The 18,368-nt window shown below is 50.4% G+C and overlaps 1 protein-coding gene across 1 annotated transcript in view; it reads right to left on the reverse strand.

The window, feature by feature from the left end:
• Positions 1–14,666: 14,666 nt before the first annotated feature.
• LOC129211670 (collagen alpha-1(VII) chain-like) overlaps positions 14,667–18,368 on the reverse strand; it is a 117,236-nt gene continuing 113,534 nt past the window's right edge. The window contains exons 87-89 of the mRNA XM_054839122.1: positions 17,487–17,558; positions 16,693–16,863; positions 14,667–14,855 (exon numbers count right to left, since the gene is read on the reverse strand). Of these exons, the coding sequence (XP_054695097.1) occupies positions 14,842–14,855; positions 16,693–16,863; positions 17,487–17,558 (257 nt within the window). The 3' untranslated portion in view covers positions 14,667–14,841. The remainder of the gene's footprint in view (positions 14,856–16,692; positions 16,864–17,486; positions 17,559–18,368) is intronic.

Below are 18,368 nucleotides of genomic sequence, written 5' to 3' on the forward strand. Positions count from 1 at the left end.
CCCTCCACCCTGGGTGCAGGACAGGCTGCCCCATCTGATGGCACATTTGGGGTGCAGTTCCCCAGTGGACAGCCCTGCCGTCGGTCCTTGGGCACCTCCAAAACCACAGCACAGAAGCATCACCCCCTGCTTGAAATATGGTCATTTTTGGGTTTCGGGAGGGCTGAAAACCTTGGGATAACCATCCTACTCTGCAAAACGTCCTGTCTCTGAGTCCTGTCTCTCTGGGAAGCAACCCATCTCCCTGTATACCCACCTGACCGCTCAAAAAGGCCACCTAAAAGGCCACAAGGGATCTCCTGGTGGGGGTTTTTGCCCGTTTTGAGGTCAGATAAGTGTCCCTGTGGCCAGCCCCAAAGGCACAAGGGCTCTCCAAGTGCCTGGAGGCGTGCTGGCATTCCCAATCTTCGGGCCCCATCTTGTGGCAAGCACGTCGCACGGCAAGCCCTGGATGGGGGACAGTCCCCAGGGGTGTGGGACCCTGCCTGGGTCTGGGGTTTCACCGCTGCTTTGGGGCTGTGAGCTGCTAAGTTATCTCCTGTGGGGATGGGAACGTGGTGGGTCCAAGGAGGCTGGGGAAGCCCTTGGGAAGCTGCTGCAGAGCGGGATGGCTCCCGTGGGTCTCCGTGGACATCTGTATTTCGGGGCTACAGCTGGGGATGGCGGCTGTGCCTCGCTGCATGAGGGGCTGTTGGGTGGGGGAGAAGTCCTCAGACCCATCCAAAATGAAATCAACCCTCTGTCACCCTGGACCCTTCTGCTGCTGAGCCACGGACCCTGAAACTGCTGTCACCTTAACTCTGCCCTTCACTGTCACTTGGAAGGGGGGAGGTTTGGGCAGGTTTACCCCCTTAGCTCTGCCCTTCGCTGTCCCGCAGATGGGGAGATTGGGGCAGGATTTGAGGGGGCCTCTCGATTTCCACGTCTTTGCCTCACTCGCCCCTGCACAAAACCCCACAGAGCTCCCCTGGGGCAACAACCACCCCCCCTAATTCTGCCCTGCGTCCACATGAGAGAAGAAGGACGTGCAGCAGCCGTGGCACGACCCAGGTGGCACCGGCAAAGCCGTTGCTGTAGGATGGGGTGGGAAAACCCTTCCCAGGAACACAACCCCCACGCGAGGGTGACTCGGGGCCCAGAACTCTCCTTCCTTCATTCCCAAATCAGACATTTAAATCCTGGGACTTAGTTTTTGCTCGCAAATTCTCAACAGGACAAACGTCTTTCTCTCATCCCAAAGCCACCCCCTTTGCAGCTGCCTGTCAGCCCCAGCAGCAGCAGCCTCACAGCAAACTCCTTGCAGCCCCTGCTAGCAGAACGGAGCGGGGCGGGGGGCTTGGGGCATAAATTTAGAAATTATTAAATTTCTCACCCCTGCCTGCAGCCCTTGGGGACACCGTTTGCCCCCCGAGCTGCTCGATGGAGAGCGGGAACGTCTTTGCAAGCGCTTGGCAGAGACAGCACGTCTGCTAGGAGAGAACTGAGCTAGTTCGAGCTGCCTCTGCCTTCTCCGGAGCTGTGGAGCAGCATCTCGACCTCACCTCTCCAACCGTCTGAAATGGGTGGCTTGGCCCCACGGCCAGCTGGGGCTTTTTTCTGCTTAGCAAAACTCTTTGGGGACCTCAGCTGAGCAAGGGGAAAGGCAGAGCAAGGGGGAAACGCAGCTGAAACGCATCCGCACCCAGCGCCTGGTTTCCTGGTCTTTGACTGTGGGATGGATATCCTGGCAAAAAAAGCAAAAATCAAGGCAAAGCAGCAAAAAAAAAAAAAATGCAGCATCTGGCTGTGCTGGCGGACAGCAAAAGCTGATATTTTGATGTGGTGGGGTTTTTTTTGGGTTTTTTTTTTTTTTTTTTTTCGCGTGGGGGTTTTGTGCCCCAGTATGCCAGAAAGTTTTTTGGATCAGAAAACAAGCTGGAATTGGGTTTTTCTCCCCCCTCCTCAAAAAAAAAAAAAAAAAAAAAAAAAAAGCAAGAAAAAAAAAAAATAAAAAAAAAAACCTGTGGTGGATCTGAGGAAGTCAGAGTTAAATCTGCTGCTGCCGGAGGGTGACCTGTGGGTGCCATTCCTGCGGGTGGAAATTGCCGGGATGCCCGTGAGCAATTTACAGGCATTATATCGAGATGGTACCGACAGCCACGGCAGGACTATTTGTATGGGCTGAAGATCTGCCTCTCAGCTTTAAAAGAGAAAAGTAAATTCCTCTGGCGAGGCAGCTCTGCAAACTGGGAACAAAGCTATTTGCTGGTTATCGCAGGCTCCTCGGCAGCAGAGGCATCGGATTAAGTTGATTTTTTTTTTTCCCCGTCAAAAAGTAAGTCTAGAATAAAATAACACTGTGGATGAGACCTGTAGACCTTTTAAATTTTCTCTGTCTGATGCCGCCTCCACTTTCCTAATGAATCTCTCCTGACGATGCTGATTCCCAGGGCTCTGAAATTCAAGCTGACCCCGTGGGGATGGGGCTGTGCCCTCCTCCTCCCCATCCCTTTAACCACAGCAGTGATTTGTCTCCCCACTTTTCGTTTTCCCAAGATTTCCAAACCCTTCCTATGCTGCCCAGCCCGATCTACCTCCAAAAATTGTTATAATAATAAAAACCATATTTAGCTAAGAGGGAGGATGGGGGGAGTTTCTTAACACAATATCTTGAACTGCTTTTCCCTATCCTGCTGGTTTTTTGTTTTTGTTTTTTTTTTCTCTTCTTGCAGAGAAATGTGGAACCTGATTTACCAAGGAAAGCACTGAAATATTTAAAGTTTGTGCAAATGAAGCTGGCTGCTGGTCAATAAATGAAATCCAGGCACTCACCTGGTAGTCCTCGGTGGTCGGGACGGGAAGGGGTTGCTGCGGACTCACTCCGAGGAGAAAGGCATCAGGCGCGTTCCCCTGAACTTCTGCACCCTCGCTTTTCTTTTATTGTTATTAAGAGGGCTGTGATATTTTTTCTCTCTATGGAAACGCTTTTCCCCTCCCTCGTGTATATATAAAAATGAGTGATCACGGGGTTTGAGTCGTAAGTCCAGACGTGGAGCCTTCATTTGGGCATGATTTCATTAAAATGAAATCAGAGGGAGCTGGCAACGTCACGGGGCTGCGGTGCCTCTCCCCATTCAGAAGGCAAAAAGGGGGGAAAAAAAAAGACGTCTCAACCCGACAGCCTGGTGAGAGTCACACGAAAACAGGGCTGTCACCAACACCGGGACTTTGCAGGATCATGCAGACACGCTTTCCCCCCACTCCTCCAGGTAGCCAGGCACTTGGTGCAAGGATATTTTAAATGCAAAGGTTTTTATGCCCCCCCTAAAGATGCCTGTTGGGGGTTTCAGTGTTGATTAAGTGTTATCCAAATTAATGTGTTTCCATTTGAAGAGTGGGGCTGGTGCAGCACCTTGGCAGGGTTTTGCCTCGGGGCAGTGCTCATAACCCCCATCCTCAGCAGGTATGGACTTGCCCGGCTCACACTGCTCTGCTTTCTGCCTGGTTTCCCATCTCTGGGGGGTTTTCTCCTCCCTGCAGGCAGTGAAACCCTTGGAAGATTGAAATTTTGGGGAACTTCTTCCAGGGTGTGGAAGAAGAGGGGCGTAAGGGTAATGTGTGTCTTGAAAAAAAAACCCTCAACACCTTAAACTCCCCAAACCTACTGAGGTTCAGCAGAATTAACTCAGATTGTCCCAAGACAGCAGCCAGGCAGGAAAAACCCCTGATCTGTGGTCCCAGTACCACTCTGGTCCTGGTGTGGTCAAAGAGAGGTCTCCTGCAATGCCCCATGGTGCTGGCTTGCAAGCAAAAGTACTTTGTGCTACAAAGAGGATGGGGATGAAGATCTCCCTGCTGGAAACAGGGGTTGTTCCATGTGATCCTGGTCTGAGACACCCAAAGGAGTCAGGTCTTTGGTGGAGGGTCCCTCCAATGGCCACTGCAGATTTGCAGCTGGGCTGGGAGCTCCTGGTGGCCCTGGGACACTGCTCGGCCCTGCCCGGTTATCAGAGCTTCCCTCTGAAACCTGCTTTGAAATGCCACCAAGCTGCTGGGGTGCAGTTATCCCTGGGAAGGGACAAATCCTACCCAAAGTTGGGCAAAACACTCTGAGCCCTCCTCCAAAAGGTAACAGCAGCCAATAGTGAAGCTGGATGGGCTCTGAGTTAGGATGGGGAGATATTCTCCCTCCTGGGCCACACCAGTGATGGTCACAGCTGCTCCTTTGGAGAAAAGGAGCCATGACTGTGGATGTTCTTGGATGAGCATCTTTGCGATTCTCACCCAGCCCCTGAAGATGCTGGCCGTTGTCTGAGAGGCAGCAACTGGTAACGATGAGAGCTCCCCTTTGGATTCAGTCCTGGGTAGAGCGTTCTCCCTTTCATCACCTCCAGCTGTTGGCTGAGACACATCAGGATCCACTTCTCCAGCAATTCACTTCTCTTTCATTTTCATTTGAAGCTGACATTTTCTTTTCCTCTCCTTCACTGAGACCTGGAAGGTGGTTTGGTTATCAAATCTTTGGAGCCTTTGCTTGTAGTTTTGGGCAAGGAAACCACTTGCAGACTTCAATGCAAAGAGCTGGGTGGGACTTTTTCCCAGCAAAAGCAAGGGAAATCACCTCCTGGCCCACGCTCCTCGCTCCTCTTCTTCTGGCAAACCCTCGTGGGCTCATTTATTGCAGAGAGATGAGGTGTCTCTAAGGGCTGCGCAGTCCCTGGAGCTGATGCAACCCTTCAGCTCATGGTCTGCAGTGAGGAAGCAGTGATAGATGAGAGCTAGTTCCAACCCATCCCCTGTGGCGGAGGTCCATTAAAAATGATTTCCCCTTGCGCTTGTTGCAGATGCACGAGTGCTGGTTCTCAGCAACCTTCGGCTTCCACCTGCTTGACTCGTGTCCTGCCTTACTTTCCTCCATGGGGTAAGAAGGGCTTGAGTCAGCACTGTTACCCATTAGCTTAATTAGTGTCGGTGGACCGGGTTACATCGCAGGTCAGGGCCTGAATCTTAGCAGAAGGTATCTAAAGCTTTTTAAAATATATGCAATTCCTTGGGTGGTGCTAAGCTCCACCCAGGTTTGACTCAAGCCAGGTTTAACTACCTATGGAAGAAGGCTTTGTGACTGGGGTGGACAGTGAGGGCTTCACCAGCATTTTTCTCCCATGGTGCCTCTTTGGAGAGATGTGTTTTGTATCCTCTTGCTCCCTGAGGGCTACAGATATTGTTTGCAGTCCTTGCAGAAAGCTCAGGAGACCCTTGGACACTGGCTCAGACCACTGATAGCCCTGAATTCTTCAGAGTGGATGAGAGACCCCCCTCCTCTGATTTTGTTGGTCTGGGGATGGAAGAAGGGAGTAGAGCATGTAAATACATGTGGGATGGGAGCACTGAGTGCGGACCTGGCCAATGGGTGCTTTATGAAATCTTTGTGGTCACTCAGAAAGTGGGTCCCCTCTACCTACTGGAGGGGGGTGACGCCATCCCTGCCTTGGCTTCACATCCCATTGGGGTAGAGGATACTTTTAAAGGGTCAGGGGAGCCACTGGAAATGTCTCTGGTAGCATTTTGGACTCAATTGTCACCTGCTCAGAGGACATCAGATGAGGAATACAAAAGATGTGGAAAGGTTGTTACTTTTGTCATGGGGCATGGATCTAGAATCCCCGAGCCCCAAAGGCAGGGCAAAATTGGTACCCCAGAAATCAAGGCCTGGTGCACCCCTTTGATGCAAGGACCTGGTGTCCCTGATTACCTCCAGGAGCTTCAAGTCTTCAGGACAAAACTGAAGCCCTGCTATTGCCAAAATCACTGGGAACCTGGGATTCAGGTACTTGGGGAAAGGAACATAGGTTAGGGAAAGGCGTGATGTCAAAGTAGATTGATTAAGCCATCCTAAAGCACAGTTTTTCCCAGAGCTGGTGAGGTCTTTAACTTGTTTCAGTGCATCTCCAAAGTGACTTATACTATATGAAGACCATAGGTTGGGAGGGGGTACGGTCTATTTATCTGCATCCACACAAGTGACGGCTCCTCCACCTTTGCAACCATCCCATCCCTTGTGGTGGGGTGGTCGTCCTCTCTCACCGAAGCTTTCTTGAGTTTGATAGGAAAGCATGCGTGATGGAGGGAGACCGTGTGAGTGTGTGGTTTTTATCCATCGCAACTGCTTCAGGCTCTCCCCATGGGTTGTGCGTGCTCTGAATGGTTGGAAATGGGGTGTTCAGCCCTTCCTGGATGCTGGCTGCAACAAAATGACTTGGGGATGTCGGAAAAGGGCTGACCCACATGCCAGGAGGTCCTGTGGGTGTCAACTCCCACCTGGGCTCTTTGGTGTCTGCAGCTACTGCTGCAGCCCCACATGGGAGGGTAAGTGTGGTTACCCACCTCCACTGTGGACCTATCTTCACACAGTTGGGGTTCAGTCTCACCCTGTTTGACTGAATTGGGTGGCAGTGGATCCCAAAGGTCTCGTGGGACACCAGGGCACAAGAGCAGACTGAAAGGAGGGACTCGATGCTTAACAAACTGCTTTTCTGGTCAGCCAGGCTTGAGACAGATCATCCTCGTGGCTGCAAAGGCGAAAAGCAATCAAGACAACCCTGAACACACACTACATTTGAAGGAATGACATGGTCCCCCTCAAAAGTCAATCTTTCTGCCTGAATGACCCATGTAAATATAAATCTATTTAATTTTTTTCTGCAGACAACAAGAACTACCTGAGAGAGAAGCCGGAGCACGGAAGTGAATGACTTTCCCATCATCCAGCAGGTCACTGCTGGAGCCAGTCGGTGAAAACCATCTCCATCTCCTGAGCAGATACCAGGGCATGTTTCGATGTTTTATTTACCCATAAAATGCTTTGCTGTTGGGAAGGGTCAGTGCAGGACAACATCGTTGCAGGAGGCAAATGCGCACGCCAGACATGGAGTCTTCGCGGTGATTTTATTAGGGGAAAATAGGAAAGAGAAGGCAGCACCTAAGAAAGAAAGATGAAAGAAGTCAAACTGCCTGGTTCATCCCTATCAGTCTGCTTTAAAAGCAAACCAGACTGGTTTAGCTGTTACCGGCTGCCTACCATGGCTGGCAGATCCCTGCTTCAGTCTTTGCTTTTGCAGGGTGTCGGAGAGGAGATTTTCCTGCAAAATGGAAAATGTCACAGCACGAAAATAACCCCAGCTCACCCCACGGGAGGAAGGAGCCGTGCTACAAACAGGCTGGAGCACCCATGGGAGCTGGCTGGCGGCAGAGAGGACTCAAACTCCTAAAAAGTTTATCCAAAAATTACCAAACTTATGAAAAATGCAGGCTTTGTCATGAGCGTCCTCGCGCGTCTCCCTCGTGCGTCTGTCTCTCCAGGAGCAGGACACCTTCCCACCTCTCCGCAGCCTGCCCTTGCTCTCGCCGAGCTCAATTTCCTTCTGTGAATCATCATTTAAAGTCCAAAGGTGGGCAGCTGAAGAGGATCTTATTAAAGTTTCATCACTACAACCATTCCGTTACTGGGAAAAATAAGACACAGTGACTTATAGCTGTATCACACCCGAAGCCTTGAAAGCAAAAAGCATTGCCCCAAATACCAGCACAGAAGTTTTGCCTGGCCCGGGGAGGTGAAGGCAATGCGATGCGAGGTCCTGTTTGCTGCTTCCATAACCGGAATTGCACAGAGGAGTCAGACACGGACTCGCTGTGGGTCCACAGAGGGGCAGAAGGGAGTTTTCTGGTTTGCTTTGTCCTTTCTTTAATAATCTCTAAGACTCAATTTGCATTTTCAAGGCTTCAGAGGGAGGAGAGTCTTGCTGTGACACGAGATTGCCCATCTCCCATCTCTCTGTAACCCTACAGCGAATGACTCTTCCCCTCCCCAGAGGCTGATTTTTGGTGGGTTTCTCTTCCCCATCACCCCATTTTCAGGGTGACTTTCACTCCTTCCAACAGCTCAGCAGCAGCAAGTCCCTGCATGTCTCTCCAAGGTGGCCATATAGCGGGTGCTGAGGGCTTGGAAAGCTTTGAGCCAGGACCTCAGTAGAGGGAGGAAAGGAGCCGGGACCATGGAGTTTGTTAGTTTTTCAGGGCCTGATTTGTTTTTTTTTTCCCTTTCTTGCCCTTTTTTCACCTTCTTGGGCCCCGAGTCTCTTGCTGCTGCTGCAGGGCCACAGGGGATTTACAGCCCCGGTTGTACGCAAAGCACTTGGCTGCCTGTAACGAGCAGGTACCCACCCCACCTTCAGTGTTTCATGTTCCTGGCAATTAATTAGCTCTGCTTTGAGCTTTTGATGCAAATGTAATATCAGAAATCCTCTTTGGGATAAAATGGGCTGGGGCTATTTTGCAGATTGCTACCTATGCTTCTCCAAGAATTGCTTGGGCCAAACCCAAAGACCAACTTCACCACTGACGGCCTTCAGGCATGAAATAAAGCTTGGTTCTTGATGTCTTCCCTCCAAAGGAAGAAAATAAAAAAGTAATGGAGAAGAAAAAATAATCTTAAATCCTCCAGATGATTGTCTTTCCCAAGTGTTTGCTGCAATGTTTTTGTCTGCTATTTCTCTGTTGCACCTCCTGCCCCTTCTTCAGAGAGGTGTTTACACCTACCTATACACATGGTACGTGCCTGCAGCTGTGTGGGCATCCCATCTCCGGGTGGAAGGAAACATCTAAAATCAAGGAAAAATGTAAAGGGAGGCAGCAGGAGCAAGGATCTACGTGCAGGAGCGGTGCTGGCTTCAGGGCATTTATCCTGACAGCGGGTCTACACACAAAACCTATTTATACCCCATGGAGTGAAGTATAAAAAGAGCTGCTTCTCCTTTTTCCTGCCTCCGTAAGCAGGGATTGCTCCCACTGGTGAGGCTGCAGCAGCTGGACAAGGTGAGTGGGAGAGACATTGCTCAAGAAATGTGATGTTTTTTTCCTCTACAGATGGGTTATATTGCTCCTCCAGCATTTCTTTGCCACTGGGATCATGGCTGTGGGTTGACCCATTGGCTTGACGATCCATGGTGAGGTCCTTAGGGTGGTTTCAGGAGCAGAGTGGGACACATCTGGGGGATGCAGAGCCCACCGGTGGGCTCAGGGTGCTGAGCTAAGGGATGCCCAAGGCAGGGGATGGGTGAGGAGTCGTCCAGAGGAAGCCATCCAGAAGAATTGAGGGTTCAAATGGGATTTACAGGGGTGGTTTGGGGTGCAAAATGGGGCAGGACAGACAGCCTGAGGCAGGTCCCACAGGAGCACTGGCTCCTGGATGGCGAGTTTCTCCTTGGTTTTCCTCCTAACCCACACAGCACTGATGTCAGGGACAAATCCACCCCTATTTTTGTTCCTGCTTGTCCCAGTTCAAACAGGCAGAGCTGCCTTCCTGACACAGAAGGTTTTTCATGCTTTTTAAGCATTTTCCCTCCTTCTCAAGGGTGTTGTGACTGTTGGGTTGCAATTCCACCCTTGCAGTGGGCAGGGGATAGTGTTCACCAGAGGCCTCCCAGCAATGCTGTTCAAGAGGCTGTATATAGCAATACAGTGACATAGCAATTACTATTGCTCCGAAAAGTGATGGATATCACCCAAAAGGTCTGCGGGCAGCACGCAAACCTCCAATGCCTCCCACAGAGCCCGAGCACGGAGGATGTGGTGGAGGGTTTTGCAAGATGGACTTGCTGGTGCTCAGGTCCAGCCCTGCATTAACTCATAGCCGTTTACCTCTGTGGCATCTCCAGAGCCTAAATTACTCCTGCTCTAAAAATACCACATAATCAATTAACCTAAGTGAGCACAATTCAGGCTGGTTACATGACGATGAACTTTTTTGTTGCTTTTGACTCTGGCAGGAGTGAAGATGGGCTTTTGTCAGCTCCCTCCCAAACAGCCTGTCCGCTCCAATATGCCAGGCGCAGCTAGAGGACGCTGGATGATGCTCTGAGCCCAGCTGTCAGCACTGGTGGCCATTTCAGGGACTGTATCATTATCAAATTACTAAATTACGCCAGCCCAGACTCTTCATCTCTCGCGATCCATTTTCTTTTTGTCAGGGTTGCTAAGGAACTGCCCGTGGACGTTGGATGCCACGATGAGGTGAGTTTCTCCTCTCTACATCTCCTTGCAAGACTTTGCTGGCTGGTTGCACAAGAAACCCCCTCCTGCAAAGGGGCTGAGCATGCTCAAGCTATAGGTGTGTGTATACCCATAGATACAGACCCACGGGCGCAGCTCTGGAGCCGCATGATGCGTACAAAACGAGTGATGGGGGTCACTCGTGCTCTAAAATCGCCCTCCACTTTGCAAACTCCACGAGGATTTGTGAAGTTGGTTTTATGTGCATTTAAAGCCCCAGCTTTTCACATGCCTGGGGCTGACCACTTGTAGCGATGCTCTTTGCTTTCTAAGGCCGTTCTCCAATGTATGTTCAGGAATCTTCTGGCTTCGCGCTGTTTGGAGCAGTCCCAGCTCCCTGCGCCTGGAAAGCAATTGGCTTGCCAGCAATTTGTTCAGCCCTAAAAGTCTCCCCCACCCTGCAATCAAATAATTTCAAGAAACTCAATTAGAGTGACATGACATTTCCAAGGAAACACCGAGGATGCATTCCGGTAATATTTTGGCCCTGCCGAAGTGCTTCAGATGGCAAATCAATAGTAAACATTTAAGGCTAGATGTATTAAAAAAAATCAAGTTATCAATTTCCCATTATGCCTAAGCTCCCGCAGCACTGATGGGAAATTCAAGCTGCATTTAATACACCTGGCTGAGGACTGAACAGCTTGATCTTATATACTTGCCCACAATAGTCGTTTTCACTTCTCAAGTCTTCCAACCTCTTTGCAAATCTGAATTAAGTCACCTGCCTCCCTGGTGAGCTGCTGTGCCATAAACACGGTTCGTGGTGAAGGATCTTGAGCCAAATCACCACCGTCCCTGAGAGACTCTGCCCCTCTCCTTTGTCTACACCTTGACCATGAAACCAGGTGGCCAAGTTTGTCCCCCAGACTTGGCTTTGGGATATGTACACGCTTATCAAGCCGGGAGCCAAAAGCTTCCAAGAAATTCTGCATGTGGGGAGCTGAGGCCCTATGTTAAGTGATGGCACTGGACTTAAAAGGAAAAATGAAGGTGGTGTCCCATTTGTTTGGTATATGGCAATAATGAGGCAGAAAGAGAAATTCCTCATGTTCTCCGGGAGGTCCCAGGTCCCCCAGGTCCATTTGCTCACCTGCTGCTGCCTCCCGACCCTCACTGTGCTGCTGATTCACAGCTATAAAAATGATCTTCATGCAATTACTATTGCTTTTTGTCTCCTCAGGCTTGATGTCAACTTAACATACCTGCCAAGGGATTCACCAGCCCACAGCAATGCACCTTCCTCTTCTCTAATGTCCTGGTGCAATTGATAGTTGGAGGGGGACAGTGAAATGCAAGGCTGGGGTCCCTGGGAGAGCAATCGTGGGATGGAGGAAGGCTTTCTCCTCTTGGTTTTGGTAAACAAGTACCACTTTGGGTTATTCGTGAGCTGTCTGGTGGCAATGGTCCCCAGGAGGGATGCTGTTGCACTCTGAATTGGAGAAAGGCTCTTGGGAGCGTCTCCGTTGTCTTGGTGGAAACCCAACATCGCAGCACACAGGGAGGGCAGAGACAGGACATGGGGGCAGATGCCCAAGAGGAGATGTCCTGGGAGGGCTCGGGGAGCTGAAGGAGGCAGGGGGGAGCATGCACACCGCAGGGCACTGCAATGCCATCCCAGCTCTGGAGTAGGGACAGGCCACCCAGTGATCCCAGCCCATGTTCCAGGGACATCGGGTGATTTGCACTCCAAATCCACACAAGCAGTTGGTCTGTAGGGTGGAGTTATGTCCCATGCATGACCGTATCACCAAAGATGGTGCAGCCACACGTGGGCTGGCTTGGTAGGATGAGGCAGGAATGAGCAGTCTAGCATCTCCTCTGATGGCCAACCCGAAGTCTTTCTTCTCAAATCACTCCTCCTTGGGAAAAACCTCCCTACCTTGCTGGGCCAAACCCACAGCCAAATGCTTGCAGTGCTGCCAAATGCTGGGCCCTGGACACCATGCAGTCTTGGTCAGCCCAAGAAGAGCCAAAAGCAGGGAGGCTGGTTTGTGGGGACATCCAGAACTGGATCAGAATAGAGCTGGTCCAAGGCTACTGCAGCCCTATAATTTTTTTTATTTTTATTTTTTTTTTTTGCCATTGCTAATAAAACACCACAGGTTTTACACTGACCTAACACCCTGGGTCAAGTGGTGGTGGCCACTCAAGTATGACAATACCATATTTCCGCTGGAGGCCACTGATGCCTTTACTGAAGGGATGCTGGCAGGGTGAGCACTGCATCAGAGAAAAGGGAGATAGTAGAAGGGTTTTTTTCTTGTAATAATAAATATTATTCACGAGCTTTTTCTGTATCAATTACTGAGAACTGTTTACAGTAGGTCCCATTTTGCCCATACAGATATTTTTGCTCCAGTCCATCCGTGGGCTGGTTTGCATCAGGAAGCAACATTTGGGGAATGGGGGTTTGCAAGCAGAGGTATCCAAAATCAGATCAACGTGGGTGAACCTTTCTGGAGGTGCATTTCCAGCACTTTGTAAGTCCGAGTTCCTTTCCCCTCGCCCCCTCTTTTAAGGCTCTGAAATGTTGTTTGCTCGGTACAATTGTGGGAATTCAACTACTTGTGTCCCTTGGCAAGGTCCCACCTAAATAAAGGTTTTCATACCTGTGGGGTTGTGCACTCTGTTAGGTCTCTCTTTTCTTGTGCACAGTGATTATTTTTAGGAATTAAGTTTTTTTCTTTCTGATTGCAAATGCTTTGCTCCTCTGGATGGTCTGAACTCTCCTGGGCTGATGCAGGAGCTGAGATTCAAGTCACTCCATGTCTCCTGGGCTGGTTGAGGACCAGAAGCTGCAACACCTGCCCAGCCAGACACCCTGCCAGGTCCCAGCCCGGCTGGGGCTCTGCAGACATCGGCATCCTGCAACCTCCCTTACAAAGTGCCCCCCCGTCACTGTGATGCTGGGGAAATGTGAAAATGCGGTGTGGTTCTCAGAAAAACACCTGTGTCTCAATGCTGTGGCCTCACCTGGAAATGCAGAAATGCTTTCTTTTCGGTGACGCTCTACCCGCTGTTTTGCTTAGGAGGGAACATTTTGTTTCTTTTCTGAGGGGATATTTTTCTTGCCATGATACAATACCTGAATGTTTTTTCTTGCCAAAGTACATTTCGATACAGAGCAGCATTTCAAGAGGAGAGGCTGGAAATGTCAGTCTGAAAATGGCACTTGTCTCATTGCCAACATTTACCAAATTCTTTTTTTTTTTTTTTTTTTTGAGTAAAAAAGATTTTAGCTGTGAGGGGAATAAAAATCCCCAAAACCTCTGCTGGTCCCTCCTTGGGGCTTGGGATATTGTGGGTAAGAGCAATCCTTCTGCCTACGCTACCAGTAGCACTGAGACAATCCTGCTGGGCCAGGGAAATCTGAGCTCAACCTGAACAAATTGTGCAAACTTTTAATAAAACCCACTGATTTCCTAACTGTATCCCCCCCCAATCCCACTCCAGCGTAAATCCTCATTTAGCCATTACGTTCCCACCAAAGGCGTTTGGAAGAGGAAAGGCAATTCCCAGTGCAATCCTTGAAGATACTACGCAATGTATATTCTTTAACGACAACATTTTTTGTCGATATGGGGCAGAAAAGCGACTGTTTATAGAAGTCTTGGGCACCTGCATTGGGAACCTGCTATGGAGAGAGGAATGGAGGCTTGCACCCATGGATGTTCACGTTGCCAGGGCACAGCAGAGCTCCCCAGGCAAAGGTCTGGGAGCCCAAAATGCCAGCACTAAAATGTTAGGGAGAGCCCTGCCAAGCCAGTAACGTGGGCAGCGATGATGCGGTCGGCCAACCCATGCCGCACCTGAGAGGTGTCATTTTTAGACACCGTGTTTCCTACCTGGTTGCAACACGACAGCAATTTCCTCACTCCTGGGGATGGCTGAGCCTCTTGCTTCTACTGTTTCTTCAGCAAATTGTAAATATTTAAAAATCTGGGAGAGAATTCCGTGCCATCGGAGCTGCTGTGACTCTTCCCAGGGACTGGCATCCTGTCCCATGACGTGCGCTCGGAGGAGACGCTGTTGGATAGGATCTCTCTCAGCTGGGTCCATGTGGCCACCAAAACCCAGAGGTTTACCCTCCCACTGGTTGGAATTCCATACCTCTCCGGGCAGCAGCTCCAAACGCCTTGAAGACTTGGGGGTGGCATTTTGCATGGAGAAGCCATACCTGGTTTTGAACCCTGTTTTTTTTCCTGACTGCACAGTTTGGGATGGTTCTTCTTTGCCTGCCCAGGGAACGGTCAAGTGAAGGAGAAGGTGGGACTTGCTAAAGGCCATGGGGAGTTTAGGGATGAGGTTATCTGCTGTGGGACAGGGCTCAACCTGCACAACCGGTCTGATGTGGGGCAGTGGAAGTTCCCAGCTTTCTCTCTGCCCTTCTCAAAGGGTTACTGCTTCCAGGTGAATTATGAACTAGAATTATACACAGCAGCATTAACATGCTTTTATTTTACAAAAATAAACTCAGGAGTGTGTGTTGCCTAGCTTTGCACAGTAGTCCTATGGGGCAAGTGGCGCAGTCGTGAGCCTCTGGACATCTCTTCTTTCCTGAGCCACCAGATGTTTCCTTCTCCTCATACCACTTTATTTCCTGCTCATGATTACAGTTTTCCAACACCTTTCACACACCCCTTGCCTCTTCACATTAAATGGTTTATCTTGCTTGTCCACTCTCTGAGATGTCCTGGAGACACTTCTTGCAGCTCTGTTTCTTTTTTCTTCAAAGATGGCAATTGCAGCCGATCACCTCCCCCTGACTTGTTTTCGAAAGCGAGGAAAGAGAAAACAAAGGGAACGTTGGAGGTTGGCTACAGCTTGGGCTTTTTCTTGGACCTCCCATGCTCACAGTGGCTAGGGAGGCCCCTGACACTATGGGATCATCTATGCCACGTCATGTCACAACATCTGAGACATCCATAAAGCAAATATCGCAATGCGTGCCAGCTCCAGGCACCATTTAGGGTCAGCAAGGTGAAACGGGTACGTGGAGGATACACGTACCTGGTCTGTTTTTGGATGATTCCCACTCCTCACTGGCTGCTTCTTCCCACAAAGGGAGTGCAGACACAGTGCTGGAGGTATCTACAGCTGCTTTGTGGAGCCAACACTGTCTCTCAATGCTTATGCCCTGGGGTAAAGTGTTGGCTGGGAAGAGGTTCACTTCCTACCTGCGCTGCTGAGACTGGATTTAAAGTACCAAGAGTGGCTTCCCCTCACGCAGTGCACTGCAAAGAAGCAGACCACCAAACGTGGGCACTGACCAAGCTACATGGCCTAACTGGTTTACCTTGACTGCCCTTATGGTCAATGAACAAGGATGGGATCCCCAAGCAGTGATGCTAACCCTCGCAGCGGAGTGAGACAGAGGAGGCACTCAGTTTGGGCTGGCTGCACGAGGGTGGCAAATCCCTCCTTCCTGGTCAGTCAATACATATTCCTTCTCTCCATGGAGCACTTCAGCTCTCCAGGATGGCATTGCCTGTCCTAAACTGGACTCAGAGCAATGAATTTTTGCACTGCCTTCTTCCTTGCAGAATAGGAAGCCCGGGCTGCGCAAAGTCCATTGCAAATCAGAAAGATCCAAGTGGATGATAACAACCTGTGCAAAGGTCTTGATTTTATGCATAATAGGTGCCAGTCTAAAAACCAACCAACGAAGTACAGACCACCTAAAAACTCCAGAATGAACCTGAACTTACAGATCCCCACTTTTAATTACTTTTATCTTTTTTAAAACGCCTTCAAAACCAGAGCAGATGAGCCTCATCAGAGGTTTTTTTTTTTTTTTTTTAATGTATTGTGGACAACTAATGCATTTCTCCTGCTGCCTAGAGGGATTTTCTCCATGCAGAGAAAAGGCTGAGAGAGGAGCATCTTTCTAGGAAGGCTGGTTTCAGCCACAGCTTGTACACTGCTTGGCAGCAGTAGTGTTTGCATTACTGTCAGGGCCAGCATGAGCCCATTTCCCCTAAGGTGAGCTATCATGTGCCTGGAGAGGAGGCAACAGGAGCCTAGATGGGCTTCCAGGAGTGAGTTTTGCCCATTGAAACCCTGGATGAGGTGTGGACCCAGAGCAGGGGTGTTTGGGACTGCCTATGAGCTGGTCTAGATCAGGGCAGCTCCACCAGCTTCAGATTCTGCCTGCAGTCCTCAGTGGCTGGAGAAGACAGAAAGGTGCTTGGATGGAATAATCCAGGGTTCCGAGGGCACCAGCCTCCAAATTCCTGCAAATCTCAGCCCTCAGAAAGCACAAGATGACAAAGCTTGAGGCATGCAAGCTATCAGGACCCAGGGCTGGTGCCAATGTGGACACTCCTCATCACCCACAGGTCTACCTGCATCCCATCAGTGGATGTGGCCCAAGAAAGGAGATGTCCAGGAGCATCTAGGAGGGGCTGGAGGGGACCAAAGTGAGCTGGGAGTGGGAGGGGAGTGAGACATTGCAAACTAGGGACATGCCTCCAAGTCCTTGCTTGGTCCTGATGGGGCATCATAAGGCAATGGAAGTGGGCTGATCATGGATGGGTTTGCCTGCTTTGACTTTGCTCCTGGTCAGAGGAAGAGGAGGGCTGGAGGGCTCAGGGGCTGCCTTACCTGCTGAGGTTTTGCACCGCCGCTCACATTTCCATTTGGTTTCAAAGCGGTTGCTGTTCCCTCGACATCCCCCGAAGATGAAGGGCCGGCAGGCGTTGGCCTCTGGGTGGTAATACCAGAGCAGGGCGTAGTGCCGGCAGGAGCCCTCGTCCATCGGCTGCAGGCAGGGGGCTGCAGGGAAACACCCCCCACCCACTCGTGTGTTGGACCCAGGTGGGAAAAGGCCACACTCTGCCACCCCTGTGCCCCCCACCCCGCCCCCCTGCAAATGTGTGGGGCTGGTCCAGGGACTCCCGCTACCCCACAGCAGAGCCTTAGCCCAAAACAATGGAGCTGTCAGAGCAAAGGGTGGGCACCCAGCAGCAGATTTCCATCATGGGACGAGCACGAGGCTCCTTGTTGCTCCATGGCACCATCCACCCCTGTGGTGCCTGCCCATCATGGTGGTCTCTGACCTTAGCAAGGCAGCAATTAACCCCTGAGACCTGGGTGAGGGGTGGTCTTTGCAGGGGTGTTTGCATTTGGGGTGTTACTGGGGGGACTCTCACTGTGCATTTTGCTGTTGAGGCTGGACAACACGTGATGGGTGAACATCCTCCAGTTTGTTCACCACCAACTCAACGCCCTGGAGCAAAAGCATCTGCTGTAAGCCAAGTCCAAACCGGAGATTTGAGCCTCTGCTTGCTGCCACGTGTAACTCTTTCAGCACCACATCCCCTTGATCCCAATGCCAAAAAGCACTTCCCACCCGGGAAGTGACTTCCCTAAATGTCACTTAATTCAGTGCATTTCACCTGGTAATTGACTGTGAGCTTCTCGGCGCTTGTGCTGAGAGGGACCTGTTATCTGCTGCGCCTGGGGAGCCGCTGGGGAAGCAAATGGAAATCACACATAACGAGGGCACGCAAACAAATTAGCCGCCATTTAAATATAGATCATTGGAGCCTTACATGGCTTTCCGCTGGCTAACAAGTTCTCTTAATAAATGTCACAGAGCAATTGGCGAGGGGAGGGAGAAACCGGCGGCAATAAAATTCTTAATGGTGTTAAACAACTCAGTCAGAAAGGTTGGGTGTTAGTCAGAGAAAATGGAAGTATTTGTGGTTGTTTGCAGGAGATAAATGTCAGGCCAGAGTTTTGTAAATCTGCGAGCTTTGAAAAGCCAGGAGCGATTGTAATCTGGCAGTAATAACCCTCCGACTGCAGAATCCTGTTAACATTTAGAGCGCCTATCCGCACTCATCACTTAGCAGAGCGATTTATGAGCCCTCCTGCCTCAGACCCGGGCTTTAATGGGATTGTCGGCTGGCGACGGCTGCAGCTGTGATTCAATAACATGTGGTACGCCCCATCGATCTGAAACCGCCCAGATCCCAAATGCTGCCTTGATATAAAGTGAGTTTAAGCCCAGATGGATGATGTCTTCGATGTACGACATATAGACATCAGGACAGTGCTTGGGGGTGGGCAGGATGGTTGGGTCCAGTTCTAGGTTTAGCTGGATTTGGGGGATTTGTTTGGTCCTTAGCAGATTACATGGGGGAAAAATGGAGGTCATCATCAACGGGTTTAACTTAAAACTCTTCCCAAAGCTCAGGGAAAGGGCCACCATGGGTAATAAAGGTGGCTACGTATAGGCTATGACTTGTTTTGGGGTGTAAAAGTATGTAACATTG

Source organism: Grus americana, chromosome 1 (assembly GCF_028858705.1).
Source record: "Grus americana isolate bGruAme1 chromosome 1, bGruAme1.mat, whole genome shotgun sequence".
NCBI lineage: Eukaryota > Metazoa > Chordata > Aves > Gruiformes > Gruidae > Grus > Grus americana.